The 16966-nt window shown below is 36.5% G+C and overlaps 1 protein-coding gene across 10 annotated transcripts in view; it reads left to right on the forward strand.

Annotated features, from left to right (window-relative positions):
• DNM1L (dynamin 1 like) overlaps positions 1-16966 on the forward strand; it is a 47483-nt gene that overhangs the window by 25076 nt on the left and 5441 nt on the right. For all 10 annotated transcript variants that reach the window (XM_043562998.1, XM_043563002.1, XM_043562997.1 and 7 more), the window contains 9 exons: positions 1336-1498; positions 4873-4993; positions 6745-6876; positions 7772-7978; positions 11125-11245; positions 11476-11631; positions 11868-11957; positions 13549-13641; positions 16244-16300. In XM_043562998.1, the coding sequence (XP_043418933.1) occupies positions 1336-1498; positions 4873-4993; positions 6745-6876; positions 7772-7978; positions 11125-11245; positions 11476-11631; positions 11868-11957; positions 13549-13641; positions 16244-16300 (1140 nt within the window). The remainder of the gene's footprint in view (positions 1-1335; positions 1499-4872; positions 4994-6744; positions 6877-7771; positions 7979-11124; positions 11246-11475; positions 11632-11867; positions 11958-13548; positions 13642-16243; positions 16301-16966) is intronic.

A 16966-nucleotide genomic window follows, 5' to 3' on the forward strand; every position in this document is an offset into this window, starting at 1 on the left:
TCTAGCAGCATTGATATAGTTGAGCCCTCCCTTCTCCTTGAAACAATTTCTTTACTTGGCTTCCACGACACCATACTCTGCAGGTTTCTCTCCAGCATCACTGTCCACTCCTTCTCTGTCTCTTTTGCTGGTTTCTTATCTTCCCAGTGTTAACAGTGAGTGCCTAGAGCTCAGTTTTTAGACCTCTTGTCAAGTGGGTACACTTACCCCCCCCCTTGATGATTTCGTCAAAACTTATGGGTTTAAATACATGAATGTCTGTATGTTGACAGCATTTAAACATCTCCAGACTTTTGTAACTATTTGGCATGTCCACACATGTGTCTAGTAGACGTTTCAAACTTGTTATGTCTCGTGCTAAATTTCTGACCTGTCCCTCAAGCTGACTTGATCCTGCTATAATCTCCCCCAACTAAATAAATGGCAACCCTCTTCTGTCAGTTGCTTAGCCAAAAAGTTTGTAGTCAGCCTTGATACTTTTTTATTCCACACTACTCTGTGAGCAGATCTTTTTGGCTCTCCTTACATTTAAAATATATCTAGAACTCTGTTGTATATACACATTTGTAGCTACATCCTCATCTAGCCACTATCATCTCACCTGCGTTACTGCAACAGCCTCCTAACAGGTCTTCCTCATAATCTGTTAAGTAATCAGCCAGAATGATGCTGTTAAGGTAAAAATTAGATTGTGTCATTCCTTGGCTCAAAATCTCTCCATTGGCTTCTCATTTCATTCACAGTAAAAGCTTAAGTTCTAAAAAGAGATTTAAAGTATCCTGTTACTCTTCTCACTCCTTCTGTTCCAGTGTTCTGACCTTATCATTCATCTTGCTGGAATATTCTTCCACTAGATATCTGCATGTAACTCTCCCTTATCTCCTTCAGTTTCTGGCCATTCTCTCAAATGTCATTATCTGAGTGAGTTCTTCCCTCATTATTTAAAAGCATAATCTGATTTCAAATAATTATCAGTCTCTTTTTTCTTAATGACTACCATGACATATGTGATGTAGAACAGTGCCTGAAATATATTAGGCTGCCAATAAATATTTGGTAATTGAATGAATGAATGAATGAATGAATGAATGAATGAATTTGTCTCTAGGAATTAGCACTGACCAATCCTTCACACAGTAGACTTCTGATATTTGCAAGAGGCACATTTTGAGGCTTTCACCTATTACCAAATGCATACATACCACTACTAGTAGTATGTATATACTTTCTTCATTTTAACTGTAAATGGAGTAATGCCTACATTCTGTAGATTAAGTGAGGGGAGGCTGAGTTGATTTTTATTACTAGTTCCTTCTTCATTTCTCTTCGGTTCAGGTGCCTGTGGGTGATCAACCTAAGGATATTGAGCTTCAAATCCGAGAGCTCATTCTTCGCTTCATCAGTAATCCAAATTCCATCATCCTTGCTGTCACTGCTGCTAATACCGATATGGCCACATCAGAGGCCCTTAAGATTTCAAGAGAGGTAGATCCAGATGGTAAGGACAAATGTTTATATTTAATGAGATATGGTTGGTTAACAGTGGTAAATCTACCCTCAAGAAAGGAATATTTTTAAAAGGAATATCAAACTGTTACTACAGATTTAAAAAACAATGTGCTCCTATTCTGCTTATAATTACAAATAGAGATTCGGATGGAAAATAAAGTTTTAATGGGTTAGTTGCTGTATAGTCAAGGCAAAAATACTTAACATAATGTCCATATTTGTAATGGTTACCTGATGACTTTAAAATTATAATATGAGGGGCACCTGGGTGGCTCAGTCAGTTAAGTATCTGACTTCAGCTCAGGTCATGATCTCACAGCTCGTGGGTTCGAGCCCTGCATTGGGCTCTGTGCTGACAGCTCAGAGCCTGCAGCCTACTTTGGATTCTGTGTCCCCCTCTCTTCTGCCCCGCCCCTGCTCATGCTGTGTCTTTCTCCCCTTCAAAAATAAATAAACATTAAAAAAATTTTTTTTTAAATAATAAGATGGCTTTTCAAGGACGGTTTGTTTTGTAGAAATAAAATGATTTAGATTTTTGACTAGCTGACTTCTAAGAATAATTAACTCATAATTGATCATTGTCGATTATGATACAGTAGCTAATTGTGGTTATCTACATTCTGCAGAGGTAGAAAACATTTAGACAGACATAAGGCAGAGGAAATTCTTAGAAATAAAGGTAAAATCCTTTTATGAAGTATTCATAACCCCAAGGATTAGTTCATACTCTGGATCATTGTATGATAGTTGACTAATGCTGTGATATACATCTCATAGTATATATACAATGGCAGCTTATAAGAGAGTAATTATTATTGCTGCTAATAAATGTAGCTTTGCTCCACATAGGATCTAATTTTTTTACTGTAGTATTTGGGGGTTCTGTGGGCTGTGTCCTGTTTTCTTTTTTCTTGCTTTGAAGAAGAATTTGAAATAAAAATTTGGTAGGAAAAGTTAATGCTAAGGCTACTAATTAAAATTCCCATAAACAGTAATTTTTAAAAGTATTTTTATTTAATTTAAAGCTTTTAAGAAGTTTTTTTTTTTAATTTTTTTTTTTTTTTAACGGTTATTTATTTTTGAGACAGGGAGAGACAGCATGAATGGGGGAGGGTCAGAGAGAGAGGGAGACACAGAATGTGAAGCAGGCTCCAGGCTCTGAGCTGTCAGCACAGAGATCATGACCTGAGCCGAAGTCGGATGCTTAACCGACTGAGCCACCCAGGCGCCCCGCTTTTAAGAAGTATTTACTACATGTTCATTTTAGATTGGAAGATAAGCTCTAGGGGCTCCTGGCTGGCTCAGACGGTGGAGCATATGACTCTTGATCTCAAGGTCATGAGTTTGAGCCCCACATTGTGGGTAGAGTTTACTTAAAAAATAATAGTAAGAAATAAATTAATTAAGCTCTATCAAAAGGTTTATTTAAATTTTACATTTATCATTTAAACTATTAAGCATTTTATATGCATTCGATTTTAAACTGAACTTTGAGCCATAAATAGGATCATACTTTTGATCTAGTAATTTTTTTTTTTTAAGTTTATTTATTTTGAAAGAGAGAAAGTGGGATAGGGGAAGAGAGAGGGAGAGAGTGAATCCCAAGGAGGCTCCACACTGTCAGCACAGAGCCCGTTGCGGGGTCGATCTCACGAACTGCAAGATCATGACCTGAACCACAGTCAAGAGTCGACTGAGCCACCCAGGCACCCCTTGATCTAGGAATCTGAATCCGGTCATATATTGTAAAGAAATAGTCCCATCGAGTATTATTTATAGTGTCAAAAAATTAAATTCAACTTAATATATGGCCCATAGTGGGACTGATTAAGATTATAATAGATTAAGATAATAATAGATTATTAAGGTAGTGATGGGTAGGGAATCATTAAAAAGAATGATTTTGTAGATGTGAAGCAATGTTGAAAATGCCGTATGTAAAATTAGACACTGTGCAGAGCAGCTGCGGTTCTTACACATTACTGGTGGGAATGGTACCGGCCACTTTGAAGCGGTTTGTCAGTTTCTTAAAAAGTTCAGTCAGTACCACTCCTAGACATTTACCCATGTTAAATGAAAACCTATTATTTGTATCTCCTAAAACTGGAAACAACCCAAATGTTTCTCAAAGTACCAAACTATAGTATATCCGTACCATGGAACACTGCTTTGCAATGAAAAAGAATGAATTATTGATATATGCAACAACACGGATGACTCTCAAGTGCATTATGTCAAGTGAAAGAAGCCAGAGTCAAAAGGCTATATATATGTATATGATTCTATTTATGTCATATTCTGGAAAAGCAAATCTAGGAATAGAAAAGGGGTTTGAGGGGCACCTGGGTGGCTCAGTCGGTTGGGCCTCCGACTTCGGCTCAGGTCATGATCTGGCGGTTCGTGGGTTTGAGCCCCGTGTCGTGTTCTGTGCTGACGGCTCAAAGTCTGGAGCCTGCTTTGGGTTCTATGTCTCCCTCTCTCTCTGTGCCTCTCTCTCTCCCTCTGTCTCGAAAATAAACATTGAAAAAAATTTTTTTAAAGGAAAGGGGTTTGATTGGGTGGTAGTACAAATAAATTTGGGGGGAAGTGATACAACTGTTTTGTCTTGAGGTGGAAGTGACATAACTCTTTTGCATTTATCAAAACTCCTGGAACTATACAACAGGAGTGAGTAAATTTTAAATAGATTTTTAAAATACTTATAAAAAATGAGCCCTAAGAGCTAATAAAAAACACTATATGTGAAAAATTTTTTTAATTTTACATGATGATTAAAATAAGTTATTTTTTATAATTTTCTATTTTTTTAAAAGTTTATTTATTTTTGAAAGAGAGAGAGAGAGAAAGAGAAAACAGGGGAGGGGAGGGGTGGAGAGAGAGAGAAAGAGAGAGAATCCCAAGCAGGCTTGAGCCCAGTGCAGAGTTCGAACTCATGAACCACGAGATCATGACCTGAACTGAAATCAAGAGTCAGATGCTTAACTAACTGAGCCACCCAGGTGCCCCTAAAGTAAGTTTTTAAAAAGTATTTGTGGGTTAAGCATCCAACTCTTGATTTCAGCTCAGGTCATGAACTCGTGGTTTGTGAGATGGAGCCCCGATTCTGGCTTGGCACTGACCCCACAGAGCCTGCTTGGGATTCTCTTACCCTCTCTCTCTGCACTTGCCCAGCTTGCCCTCTCTCTGTCTCTGTCTCAAAGTAAATAAACTTTAAAAAGTATCTATAAGCAAAGGCTGGAAAAATACTGCCCAAATGATGACAGAAGTAACATTAAGGAGGGATTATAGATGAGGATTTTTCTTTATTAATACTGAATAGCTTTATTTAATGGATCAATATCTTTTCTTTTTTGCATTTACCAGGTCGCAGAACCTTAGCTGTAATCACTAAACTTGACCTCATGGATGCGGGTACTGATGCCATGGATGTATTGATGGGAAGGGTTATACCAGTCAAACTTGGAATAATTGGAGTAGTTAACAGGTTAGCAATCAAGAATGGGATAATAATTGCAGCATTCCCATTTCAGAGCAAATCTGAATTTTAAAAAGTAATCTAAAATGTGATATGATCCCTCTTTTTCCCTTTTTCTGTAACTGTGGTATTGTTAGGAATTCAGTGCTCTAAAGGGAGAAAAGATCCACTAAAGCCTCCTGTGGGTGTTTGTAATGGAAAGGATTTTTAAAGTAAGCAGTGCTATAAAGTGGAAGAAAATTTAATAGCGAGGCTTGAAAAATTCCTGCCTATTGTGTTATGTATGAGGAGTGCACTGGATAAGAAAAAAGAGTATTATTTAAATTTGCATGCAATCAAGAAAGAGTTTAAGATGGTAGGATTTTAATAAATTGGCTTAACACCTCTGGCATTAGTGATTGATCCTTTGTATTTGCCAGGATGTGACTTGGAGAAATTTTATTAAAGGTATTCTAATAATGAATAGCTGGTATTAAAAATTGTGGAAAGGAAACTACTACTGAGTGTCTAATTATGTTTTAGAGACTTTACTGTGAGCAATTTGCAAATGGTATCTCTTTGAACCCTTACAACATCGCTGTGAGGTAGGTGTTGGTGTCTATTTTATAATTAGAAGGCTCAAGTTTTATATCTCCCAAAGTCACATGGTGAAAGCAGATTTCAAATGAAGCACTCTCTTAGTCCAAAGCCTTTATAAAGTAGGCAGCACTGAAATTAACAGGAGATCTGGGTTCTAGTCCTAGTTTGTCTCTAAACTAGATATATAATGTGGCCTTAAATGACACCTAACATGTTTGGGTTTTAGGCCTTTTAAAATGATACTGCTTTTCTCTTCCTCAAAAAGTAAATAAATAGATAAATAAAGGGATGCCTGGGTGGCCCATTTTGTTAAGTGTCCAACTCTTGATTTCAGCTCAAGTCATGATCTCACAGTCGTGAGATCGAGGCCTGAGGTTGGGCTCCATGCTAGGTGTGGAGCCTGCTTAAGATTCTCTGTCACCCTCTCTCTCTGCCCCTTCTCCACTTGCACTTGCATGCCCTCCCTCTCTCTCTCTCTCTCTCAAAAAAAATAAATAAATAAATAAATAAACAAATAAATAAAATGAAAATGTTTTTACTAAGTGATATCCAAGATCTCTTTCAGTTGTCTGCTTTATTCGTATGTCCTAACTCTCTTATACTTTGATTTCTCTTTTTGTTTTCTGTTCTTTTGTGTGTGTGTGTGTGTGTGTGTGTGTGTGTGTGTGTGTGTGTTTAATTCCCACTCTCTTTTCATGCGAGCTCATGGTATAAAACTGTTGCATTTGTAGTTGACTGCTCTTCAAGTTAATTATTTTTGGTAGAAATCCATTGCCTGTCCATGGATAAAATATACAGCTGGCTATCATGCTTTTACTTTTTTCACATGTCTATCCCTGTTACTTAAGAGTACTGCTTTTGACTATAGTGAATGGTAGTTATGAGTCCTAAACAATTCAGGCATTATTTACTTACAAGTCACAGATTGAATACAGGCTGAAGTACTTAACATGTGACCTTGGGTAGGTTAATGTCCCTGAGCCTCAGTTCCTTTGGCATAAAATGGAATAATACCTACTGCATAGTATTACTGCAAGAATTAAATAAAACAATCCGTATCAGGCATTACAAACAATGCTTGGTGCTATCATCATCATCATCATCATCATCATCATCATCCAAGGTATGTAGAAGACCTCAGTTGACTTTAGTTGAAAGGTTTTGTTATTTTTCAACCTTAGGAGCCAGCTAGACATTAACAATAAGAAGAGTGTAACTGATTCAATCCGTGATGAATATGCTTTTCTTCAAAAGAAATACCCATCCCTGGCTAATAGAAATGGAACAAAGTATCTTGCTAGGACTCTGAACAGGTAACATTTTTACCTCTTGAAAAATGAGATTTTGTTGGTTTGTTTGTTTGCTTGCCAGTAGGTGTCTGAGAGCTCTCATTTTTAGTTCTTTATATTTTCATAATGTTCTTATGTATATAGTTTCAGGTCTTGTTTCTTGTAGGTTCTTGTAATATAGATATCTTTTTTTATTGGGGTGGTTGGCATTAAATTATGGAGTTTAGAAATGCGCAAGGGAATTTTAAGACATCTTAATTATGAAGTTCTTGACAGTCATTTATTTTTGGTACTAGAACTAGATAACAAATGACTTAGTTTCCACTTGGGATTTCAGGAACTTAATTAAAATTTATAATTTTTCACATAATCTAGTCTTATTTTTGGATGCCTTCTATTATTCATAAAAAGAATTTAAGGTATGTACCTTGAATTTCTTAATACCCACTGATGGTAGAGGGACTGGAAGACCTTTTTAGGTAATTTATAAATGACTAAAATGAAAGCTGTTTTTTCTTTTGTCTTACTCTGTAAATAAAGGCTGATAGACTTGGATCTTAATAAGATTGATTTTCACTCTGCTAAGATAAGTCAGAAACAAAAATCATCTAGGTGGAATTATATTGAGTAGCTTACTTTCTTTGAGGTAATTGTAATTAATATAGAAATAATATGTTTCAGTTTATATTTGATTCTCTTAACAACTGCTATAATTTTATGGGTTGAAGGCAAATTTAAAGTGTCAATCAAGTTGTCTTTGTTCAGACTAAGTATTTATTTCTAGCCTAAAACTGCATTATTTCCTGCCAAGACAAATTATTTGACAGCTTTCACCATTATTGGCATTTTAAAAATTTGAGCTGTTTGGGGCTTCAAAATACACAGTTTTACTTTAAATCATTTTTCTAACCTTTGTTAGGTTACTGATGCATCACATCAGAGACTGCTTACCAGAGCTGAAAACAAGAATAAATGTTCTAGCTGCTCAGTATCAGTCTCTCCTAAATAGCTATGGTGAACCTGTGGATGATAAAAGTGCTACTTTACTCCAGCTTATTACCAAATTTGCCACAGAATATTGTAACACTATTGAAGGAACCGCAAAATATATTGAAACTTCAGAGCTGTAAGTAAAAAAAAATTTTGTATGGATTTGGTTACCTGAATTGCTAGGTTACGTTAATTTTTATAATAGTGACTTTAAATCTGAGATGATCTGATTGTGATTTATACTACCTGTAAAGTAGTATTTTGCATAGGATGATGTCTGATGTATGTGTAAAAATGCTCTGTAAACTATAAAGCACAGTAAAAATTTCAGGTTTTTTTTTTTTTTAATAAAACTTGGATAAATCTTTAAAATATTTGGTAACTTCTTAAATGTTCATTTCTTTAATATACACACTGTAATTATTCATGAAAAAAAGGAAGAAAATGCAGATAAAAAGAATATATGACAAAATTACTTAATTCCACTAACTAGAAATACTCCCTGCTAATTTTGGCATGAATCTAGACATTTTTCTATGCATTATAAATGCCTGTATTACACATCTTCAAAAATCAGATGCTATACATGCTATTTTGGAATCATTTTGTAAATCAACATACCACAAACAACTAATATTACTTATACATTTCTATTATCAATCTTAAAATTTACATAGTATTTTATTTTTTAGGTACACTCTCATTTCTTAAACCAGTACCTTACTACTGATACGTTGTTTTCATTTATACACAAATATAAAAAATGTTGTGATGGACTGTTTCCAGGGCATGTATCCAAGTAAACCCTTAGGATAAATTCCTAGAATGGAATTATTATGTCAAAGGTTATAACATCCTAAAAGCCTCTTACTGTTGCCATACTGTTAATAGATTGTATTAGCAATACATAAGAATGTTCATTTCTCTAAATTCTCACTTAAAAAAATCTTCTCATTTTGAAATAATTATAGACTTCCAGGAAGTTGCAAATAAATGTACAAGTAGGTCCTGTTAATCCTTCACCCCATCTTCCCCAGTGTTGATATCTTGTATATAGTACAGTAACAAAATGAGAAAATGGACATTGGTACAACCCACAGAGCTTATTCAGATTTCACCACTCATGAAATTATACATGCACTTTTGTGTGTTCTGTGTACTTTTGTGTGGCCCAGGTGGCCTTATATAAGTGAGTTAATCCCATAAATTGTTGGATGGTTGGTTATTATATTTATAGCATATTGAGGGAAATAAAGATTACTAAGATGAATCTTTAAAGAGCTCAGTGGGGGCGTGCCTGGGTGGCTCAATTGGTTAGGTGTCTGACTTCAGCTCAGGTCATGATCTCATGGTTTGTGAGTTCAAGCCCTGCATCAGGCTCTGTGCTGACAGCTCAGAGCTGGGAGCCTGCTTCGGATTCTGTGTCTCCCTCTCTCTCTGTCCCTCCCCTGCTTGCTCTCTCTCTCTCTCTCTCTCTCAAAAATAAATAAACATTAAAAAAATAATAAAAAAGAGCTTAGTAGGTAAGGTAGATCCAGGTAACCTGAGGCACAATTGTGTGGCAAACAGGAGTATAATCAAGTATTTTTATTTAAATACTTATTAAATACATATCCAGAAACATGCATATAATATATACGGGGGGTTTTATAAATAGTTAATAAAGTAAATACCTGTGTAACCACCTATTCAAGCCTTTAGGACACTGAAAAGACACCATTTACATTTCTCTCAGGGACTGGGAGAATGCCGTAGTTAGAATGTATTTGGGTTGGGCTCTGAATAGAACTTTGGGATGCAGTAAGTAGAAGAGTATTTTAGGCTTTGAACAGCGAAGAATAATGCAGGGTGTATTTGCAGAATGGTATGTACAATGACAAGACATAACAGGAGGTAAGGCAGCAAAGGCATCTAAAAACAAGACTGTGGAAAGCCAGAGATCTTCAGAATTTGGAAGACTTCTTGCTGTAACAGACAAAACACTTCTGGTCAGAGGAGTACCCATTTTAGAAGTATAATTATGGTGATTTTGAAAAATTATTTGGAGAAGGGAAAGGTTGAAGGCAGACTGGTCATTTTAACTGGTAATTTTAAGTATAATTTAATGGCATTAATACAGTCACAATATTGTCTAACCATCAAATGGTGTCTATTTGTAAAATTTTTTATCACCTCAACAGAAACTCTGTATCCATTAAGCAGTATCTCTTTGTTCCCTCCTCCTCCTCTCTAGGAACCTCTAATTTGCTTTGTCTCTATGAATCTGCCAATTCTAGGTATTTCATATAAGGGGAATCATACAGTATTTGTCCTTTTGTGTCTGCCTTATTTCACCTAGCATAATGTTAGGCTAGTTCACCTTCTGCCTAGACAACTGTAAGAAAGTAGTGAATAGTAGAGATTTCTTTAAATTTTTTTTTCTTTTTTTAGTGTTTATTTATTTCTGAGACAGAGACAGAGCATGAGTGGGGGGTGGGGGGGGGCGGAGAAAGAGAGAGGGAGACACAGAATCTGAAGCAGGCTCCTGGCTCTGAGCTGTCAGCACAGAGCCCGACGCGGGGCTCGAACTCCCAGACTGTGAGATCATGACCTGAGCCGAAGTCGGTCGCTCAACCGACTGAGCCACCCAGGCGCCCCAGTAGAGATTTGTTTAAAGCAGGAGTAGGCAAACTGTAGCTCACTGGCTAAGAATGATTTTGATATTTTTAAATAGTTGAAAAAAAATTCAAAGAATATTTCATGACATGAAAATTATATAGAATCCACATTTCTGTGTGCCTGAGTTTCACTGGAATACAGCTATACTTATTATATTTTGTCTGTGGCTGCTTTTGTGCTCAGTGGTAGAACAGAGTGGTTGTGACAGACTGGATGGCCTGAAGAGTCTAAACTACTATCTGGCCCTTTACAGGAAAAGTTTATTTATCTCCCCTCTAAATTGTGAATAGACAGAAACAAATAAGATACCATTCCTGGTCTTTTCAAAAGCTTATAGTTGAAGAAAACTAGGGAGAGAAAAGATGTTCAGTAGTTCTTAGTTGACTGTGTTTTGACAGAACAGCTCTGTGTGCACACACACATACACATGTGAATGCCCTTCTTCTCCATTAAAAGAAAAAAATAGAGAAACTGGTTCATAATGGAGTTAAGAGCACATGAAAATGATCTAAATGTAATCGTTTATCTGAGACGTTCTCAGAAAATAAGACCTTAAAGACTTCTAACTTGCACCTTCTTTCCCTTTTAGTAATAAGAGGAATCATATACTTGATTGCCTTTCAGATGCGGTGGTGCTCGGATATGTTATATTTTCCATGAGACTTTTGGGCGAACTTTAGAATCTGTTGACCCACTAGGTGGCCTTAACACTATTGACATTTTGACTGCCATTAGAAATGCTACTGTGAGTATGCTCGGCTTAGAATTTTTTTAAACAAGAGGTTAAAGGTTTATTATAATTTTTAACCCATTAGCTATATCTTTTTAAATGAACTGTACAGCCTCTTTGCCCTCATACTTGATATTAGGAAGCACTTTTCATGAAAAATACCAAACAATGTGATTTATTTTAACCTAGGCAAGAGCTAAAATTGTCTATAGCTATAATAAGAGCTCAACTTTTTTTTTTTTTAGGGTCCTCGTCCTGCTTTGTTTGTGCCTGAAGTTTCATTTGAGTTACTGGTCAAGCGGCAAATCAAACGTCTGGAAGAACCCAGCCTGCGTTGTGTGGAACTAGTGCATGAGGAAATGCAAAGGATCATTCAGCACTGTAGCAATTACAGTACACAGGTAACAGACAAATGTAACGGGTGTCCGATTCAGTAGTAAAATACGGAAGTGGTGGTTTCATGGGATGGGAGGAAATCTGTAAGATGGGTTAACAGTAAGTTCAAATCTGTAGCTTCCTTTTCTAAAAGTGCTTTGAAGTAGCCAGCTTACATGTAGCTTAAAATCTATTTCATTAATTATTTAATTTTCCTTTAAACAAAGTAGACTTCTGTGTTTCTTTCTTCCATCATATTTAGGAGTTGTTGCGGTTTCCTAAACTCCATGATGCCATAGTTGAAGTAGTGACTTGTCTTCTTCGTAAACGGTTACCTGTTACAAATGAAATGGTGAGCTGTTATTTTCACAAGTCATCATTGTAATCACTGTTGAAGCTTTTTGTACAGCAGTATGAGTATTTTAGAGTTCAGGCATATTTTCCAGTATAGTGGCAGGAAAAAGATTAGTGAACTTCCATTATTATTTCAAAGGAAACTTCAGTAATTCTGGTATAAAGTAATTTTTCTTCATGTTTTCATCATCGTTAGCCTGCAGCCACAGGTTTTCATGAGAATGGAGTTCCTCTTGAGGATTGTGAATAGTTTTGCTCTATTACGTAGCACCACTGATCTAATGGAAAATTAGCTTTGTCTTCAGCCCCAGTAAACTGAGCCTTTAGAGCAAGCTCTTATTTTAACTCTGGCACATGACAATAATTTGGCCACTTCTAGTTTGCTTTTGATGGCCCAGTACTGTAATGTCATGGTTGCTTGCTACTATTCTGTGGGTTGCTGCTATCCTTAAAAATGCTGAAATTGGCAAAAATGTGGGATAAGCATTTGAAATTGCCTTTATGTCTCTATTTGTTGGTTGTTTTATTTACCTTCCTGGTCACTAAAAGTGCATTTGGGATGGTGGTGAGCCCCAGTGGAGGTTTACTAAGAGTACAAGACCATCCTTGGAAGTGGAGAAGGTAATCCCTGCCACTCGGTTGTTTCCCTTGTGAGCGCAGCCCCCAGAATGAAAGGAGTAAAGATATGTAGTTCACCTGGTCTCAGGGTCCACCTAGTGAGATGACAGAATCATTGGAATTTCATTTGAATAGATCCTTTTCACCTGGTTTTGACGTTTTAATGCTGTTCTAATACCTGAGATTTGTTGGAACGGTGCAGATGAAGGGGTTAGTTAAATCTCTGCAATACTGGAGGAATTAATTTCAGCTTTCCTTTTTTTCTTTTTCCTTTTTTTTAAGTTTATTTTGAGAGGGAGAGAGCTAGTGAGGGAGGGGGGGCAAGGACAGAGAGAGAATTCCATGCAGGCTCTGCATGGCCCAAACTCATGAACTGTGAGATCATGACCTGAGGTGAAATCAAGAGTCTGATGCTTAACCGACTGAACCACCCAGGCACGCGCCCCTTAGCTTTCCTTTTTGATTATTGTCCCGTTAGGATTTCAAACCACGTATAATATTTAAACTAGGTTTGTCATAATTAAGGCTCAGGTCTTTAAATGTATCCTTTACTCAAAGTTAACATCTTTGACTTTATCTGATTATGAAATATTTTCTTGTTGAAACTGAACTGAAACGTTGATGTGCAATAGCAGATGATCTGAAGTTTTAATAGCAAGGTTACATAAAGCCTTCGAACTTAGATTTGCATTGGGTAAATTTTTTTTTTTCTAACAAAATACCTCTAACTACCTTAAGGTCACTATCTCACCCCCTTAGAAATGCAGTCTTAGATGATGAAATATTAATAAAAGATAGAGCAAATTCTAATATGGCATAACATGTATTAGTTGCAGTATAAATATTGAGTATTTATTAAGGCATCAGTTTCCCATACTGCCTTTTTTAGAACTATTTAGTAAGTTGTGTTTCCTAAATTAGAATTTGGTTGACATGTTTTAGTATATAGCCTAATTTAATTTTTTTTCTAGGTCCATAACTTAGTGGCAATTGAACTGGCTTACATCAACACAAAACATCCAGACTTTGCTGATGCTTGTGGGCTGATGAACAATAATATAGAGGTAAATACAATTTGAATTGTCTCTTTTGAGAGAGAAAATCCACTGTAAATCAGTTGTATCAAATTTACCAAGCATGGCATAAGTATAAAACATACAGATACCTATTGTTGTCTGTTACTTCCCAGGAAGTATGCTAAGGGCATTACATTGTTATGTTAAATTGAATTCTCAAAACCACCCGGAGGCATTATTCTCATTTTCTCTTTCCGAAGCTGTAACTCAGAGGGGATCTGGGATTCACTGATTTAGTGTTGAAGGACTGCCTGGCTGGCTCTCTCTCAGTAACTGTTGTAGTTTATTCAGGTTGAAGAGTCAAAAAAGTGAATGTTTAAAATTGCTTTTATTTGGCTCTAAAAGCTGGGAAGGAAACATTCCAAGAACTACCTAAATTAATGGTAAATTTTCACCAGTACTGGGGTGGCTGCATTTCATGGCTCTTTTTTTCCATTTGAGGTTAATGTTGCAAGTTGCAGAAGATCTCACATGGAGCCAAGGCTGGTGGATAAAGCAATGCTACTTTTATCCAAGAATAGTAAATTTTTCTGCTATGCCTTAATCCAGTAAGACCTCAGAGTTCCCTTCTATATAAAATTTCCTTTCATGCAAATGGATGGAGAGAAAATTGTAAACATTGAATTTGGGAACTGGAGAGGACCCAAGGTCATCATCAACTTCAGTCCTTTGGTTAAATAGATGAAGAATCTCAGGCTCACAGATGATTGTTATCTTAGTGCTTATTTTCCTGGGTGCTGTTAAAAAGAAACAAGCATCTTTAACAGGTATAGGGAACTATTTTTAGCTACATAGCTGGGGTAAGTTAGTGTCAAAAAAATTTTAAAAATGCACGTAAGTAAGCATTTTAAAGCACTTGGAAAGTGCACCAGATAACTGTTACATGAAAAATGCATGTCGATCTTGTTTTAGGACTAGGATTTAGTCCTTGTAACACTGAAACGACCTTCATGGAAAATTTATGTATGGAACAGTTTTTGTAATACTGACAAGGTAATTTATAATTTTTTTTTTAATGTTTATTTTTGAGAGAGAGAGAGAGAGAGAGAGAGAGAGAGCATGAGTGGGGGAGGAGCAGAGAGAGGGAGACACAGAATCTGAAGCAGGCTCCAGGCTCTGAGCTGTCAGCACAGAGCCCAACGCGGGGCTCGAACTCACCAGCCATGAGATCATGACCTGAACCAAAGTCGGACACTTAACTGACTGAGCCACCCAGGCATCCTGACAAGGTCATTTATGATGGGATTTCAGCTAAGTTTTGTTTTGTTTTGTTTTAAACAAATGAGTAGGTCTCTGTTTTTAATGATTCCATGACAAAGAACTTTATTTGAATATTCTACTTGAATCTTTACAACTCTTTGAGGGTAGATAATGTTAACAAATGACAAAACTGAGGGCTTAGGAAGAGTTGGTAACCTCTCTGGTCAACAAAGCAAATAAGCCAGGATGCTTTCCAGGACCCCTAAGGTCATAACAAGTTGGTAACAGACTAGGATGAGAATTTCTGGGTTCCAGATTCTGCTGCCCCCCCCCCCCTTTTTTTTTTTTTTTGCTTTGTGTCCCTCTTCAAAACGTACATTTTAATATGGAAAACTTTTTATTTATTCTGAAGACTGTTAAAATCCACACATTTTTATCATGTATTTTTTATCACTGGACTACCTCATAAAAAAAAAAAAATGAAAACTGGTCAAGAATCTGTCAAAAGAAAGTCTTACCCATAAAAGGTCAATATGGAAGCTTTGTTAACATCTTTTTTTGCAGGCTTGAGAATGTTCATGAAATGGTTTCTACTTAGGAGCAGTTTTGACTTTATTGAACCTAAATGCTTTTCTGTGTATCTGTTGCTGCTGAGAGAGCCGTTAACACATACATCTCACTCTTGAACCTGTCCTGGTGCTCTGACATACAGTAGGTGTTCACCACCTGTTGATTTGAATGTCAGTTTCTTAAGCTTTGTACCAGAGTTACCTGATAACAGCAAAGTAGAAGAGTGGGTGGTCCATCAGTCTGTTAAATTAGGTTACAGAAAGGACTGTTTTCACTGCTCCATTTATTTCTGGGAGATAGTAGAATGAAGGAAACGGAACATCCTTAAAGGATAACCTCCACCACAGATACCTCTTACGGTTTTGTGTGTGGGGGTTGTGGGAATTTCACATAGATGTGTGCAGGTTAGAGTGAGGTTTAAAGGCTTAAGTATTCTGTCATCTGTGCACTTAAGATTCTACATGGTATGCTGAAGGCTGATGTACACATTTATGTGGGACAGTTTCAATCTGTGATTTTTAGTGGGGAAAGCAAAGATGTCAGTCCATTGCCCCTCATTTGAGAATCCCTGGTTTAGGGAGCCACTGTCACTGACGTTGTATTGTATCCTTCAGGTGTGTTGGGCAGAAAAAAAGATTGAGAAGCATTGGGTTAAATGATTTCTTGTTTGTTTTAAAATAAAATTATGGCATGAGTCCCAACAGTGAGAGGATATACTGTAAGTCATTCCACACTTTTCAATTCAGCTGAACATTTTTTAGTAGGCTTGTATCTCAGTGCTCTGATAATTACTTTGGTTTTGTTTGGTTGTGTTTTCTAGGAACAAAGGAGAAACAGGCTAGCGAGAGAATTACCTTCAGCCGTATCACGAGACAAGGTAAAAAACAGTATTTTTAAAGCATATTCCCAACATGCAAAGATGGATTGGTAAGCCTCAGTTCTAGAGTCATTTTTTTTTCTCTCTTCACTATTCCATTGGAATTATTTCATTGTTTGAGTGAAGGTATTTCAAGTTGAAAAATAGGTTTTTTTTTTTAAAGCCTATTTATATTATGAGTGAGCGAGAGCGCATGTGTGTATATGCACGCACAAGCAGGGGAGGGGCAGAAAGGGAGAGAGAAAATCTAAAGCTGGCTTCACACTGTCCATGCAAAGACTGACATGGGACTCAAACTCACAAACTGTGAGATCATGACCTGAGCCGAAAACTAAGAGCCGGATGTTTAACTGACCCGAGCCACCAGGCCCCCTTAAAAATAGGTTTTGAGTAATTTAAAGTTAATGGTATCTTGAATACATTAGAAAAAATGCTTAAAGTTGGATTTTAAATATCAAGCTTTTAAAAGTTTAAGGTGACTTTCTCAACTCTGTACAATTAGTTGAAATGACCAATGGATGACTTTACTATAAAACAAGAAGGTATTTTAGAGAGGGAAAAATAATATGCATATAATGGGTTCTGGTTACCTGTAATAAGTTGCATACATTAAAATGTGTGTATACAAATCTGTTATCTTAAATCCTTTACCAAAAAAGATCTTAC

This window comes from Prionailurus bengalensis, chromosome B4, assembly GCF_016509475.1.
Source record: "Prionailurus bengalensis isolate Pbe53 chromosome B4, Fcat_Pben_1.1_paternal_pri, whole genome shotgun sequence".
Classification (NCBI taxonomy): domain Eukaryota; kingdom Metazoa; phylum Chordata; class Mammalia; order Carnivora; family Felidae; genus Prionailurus; species Prionailurus bengalensis.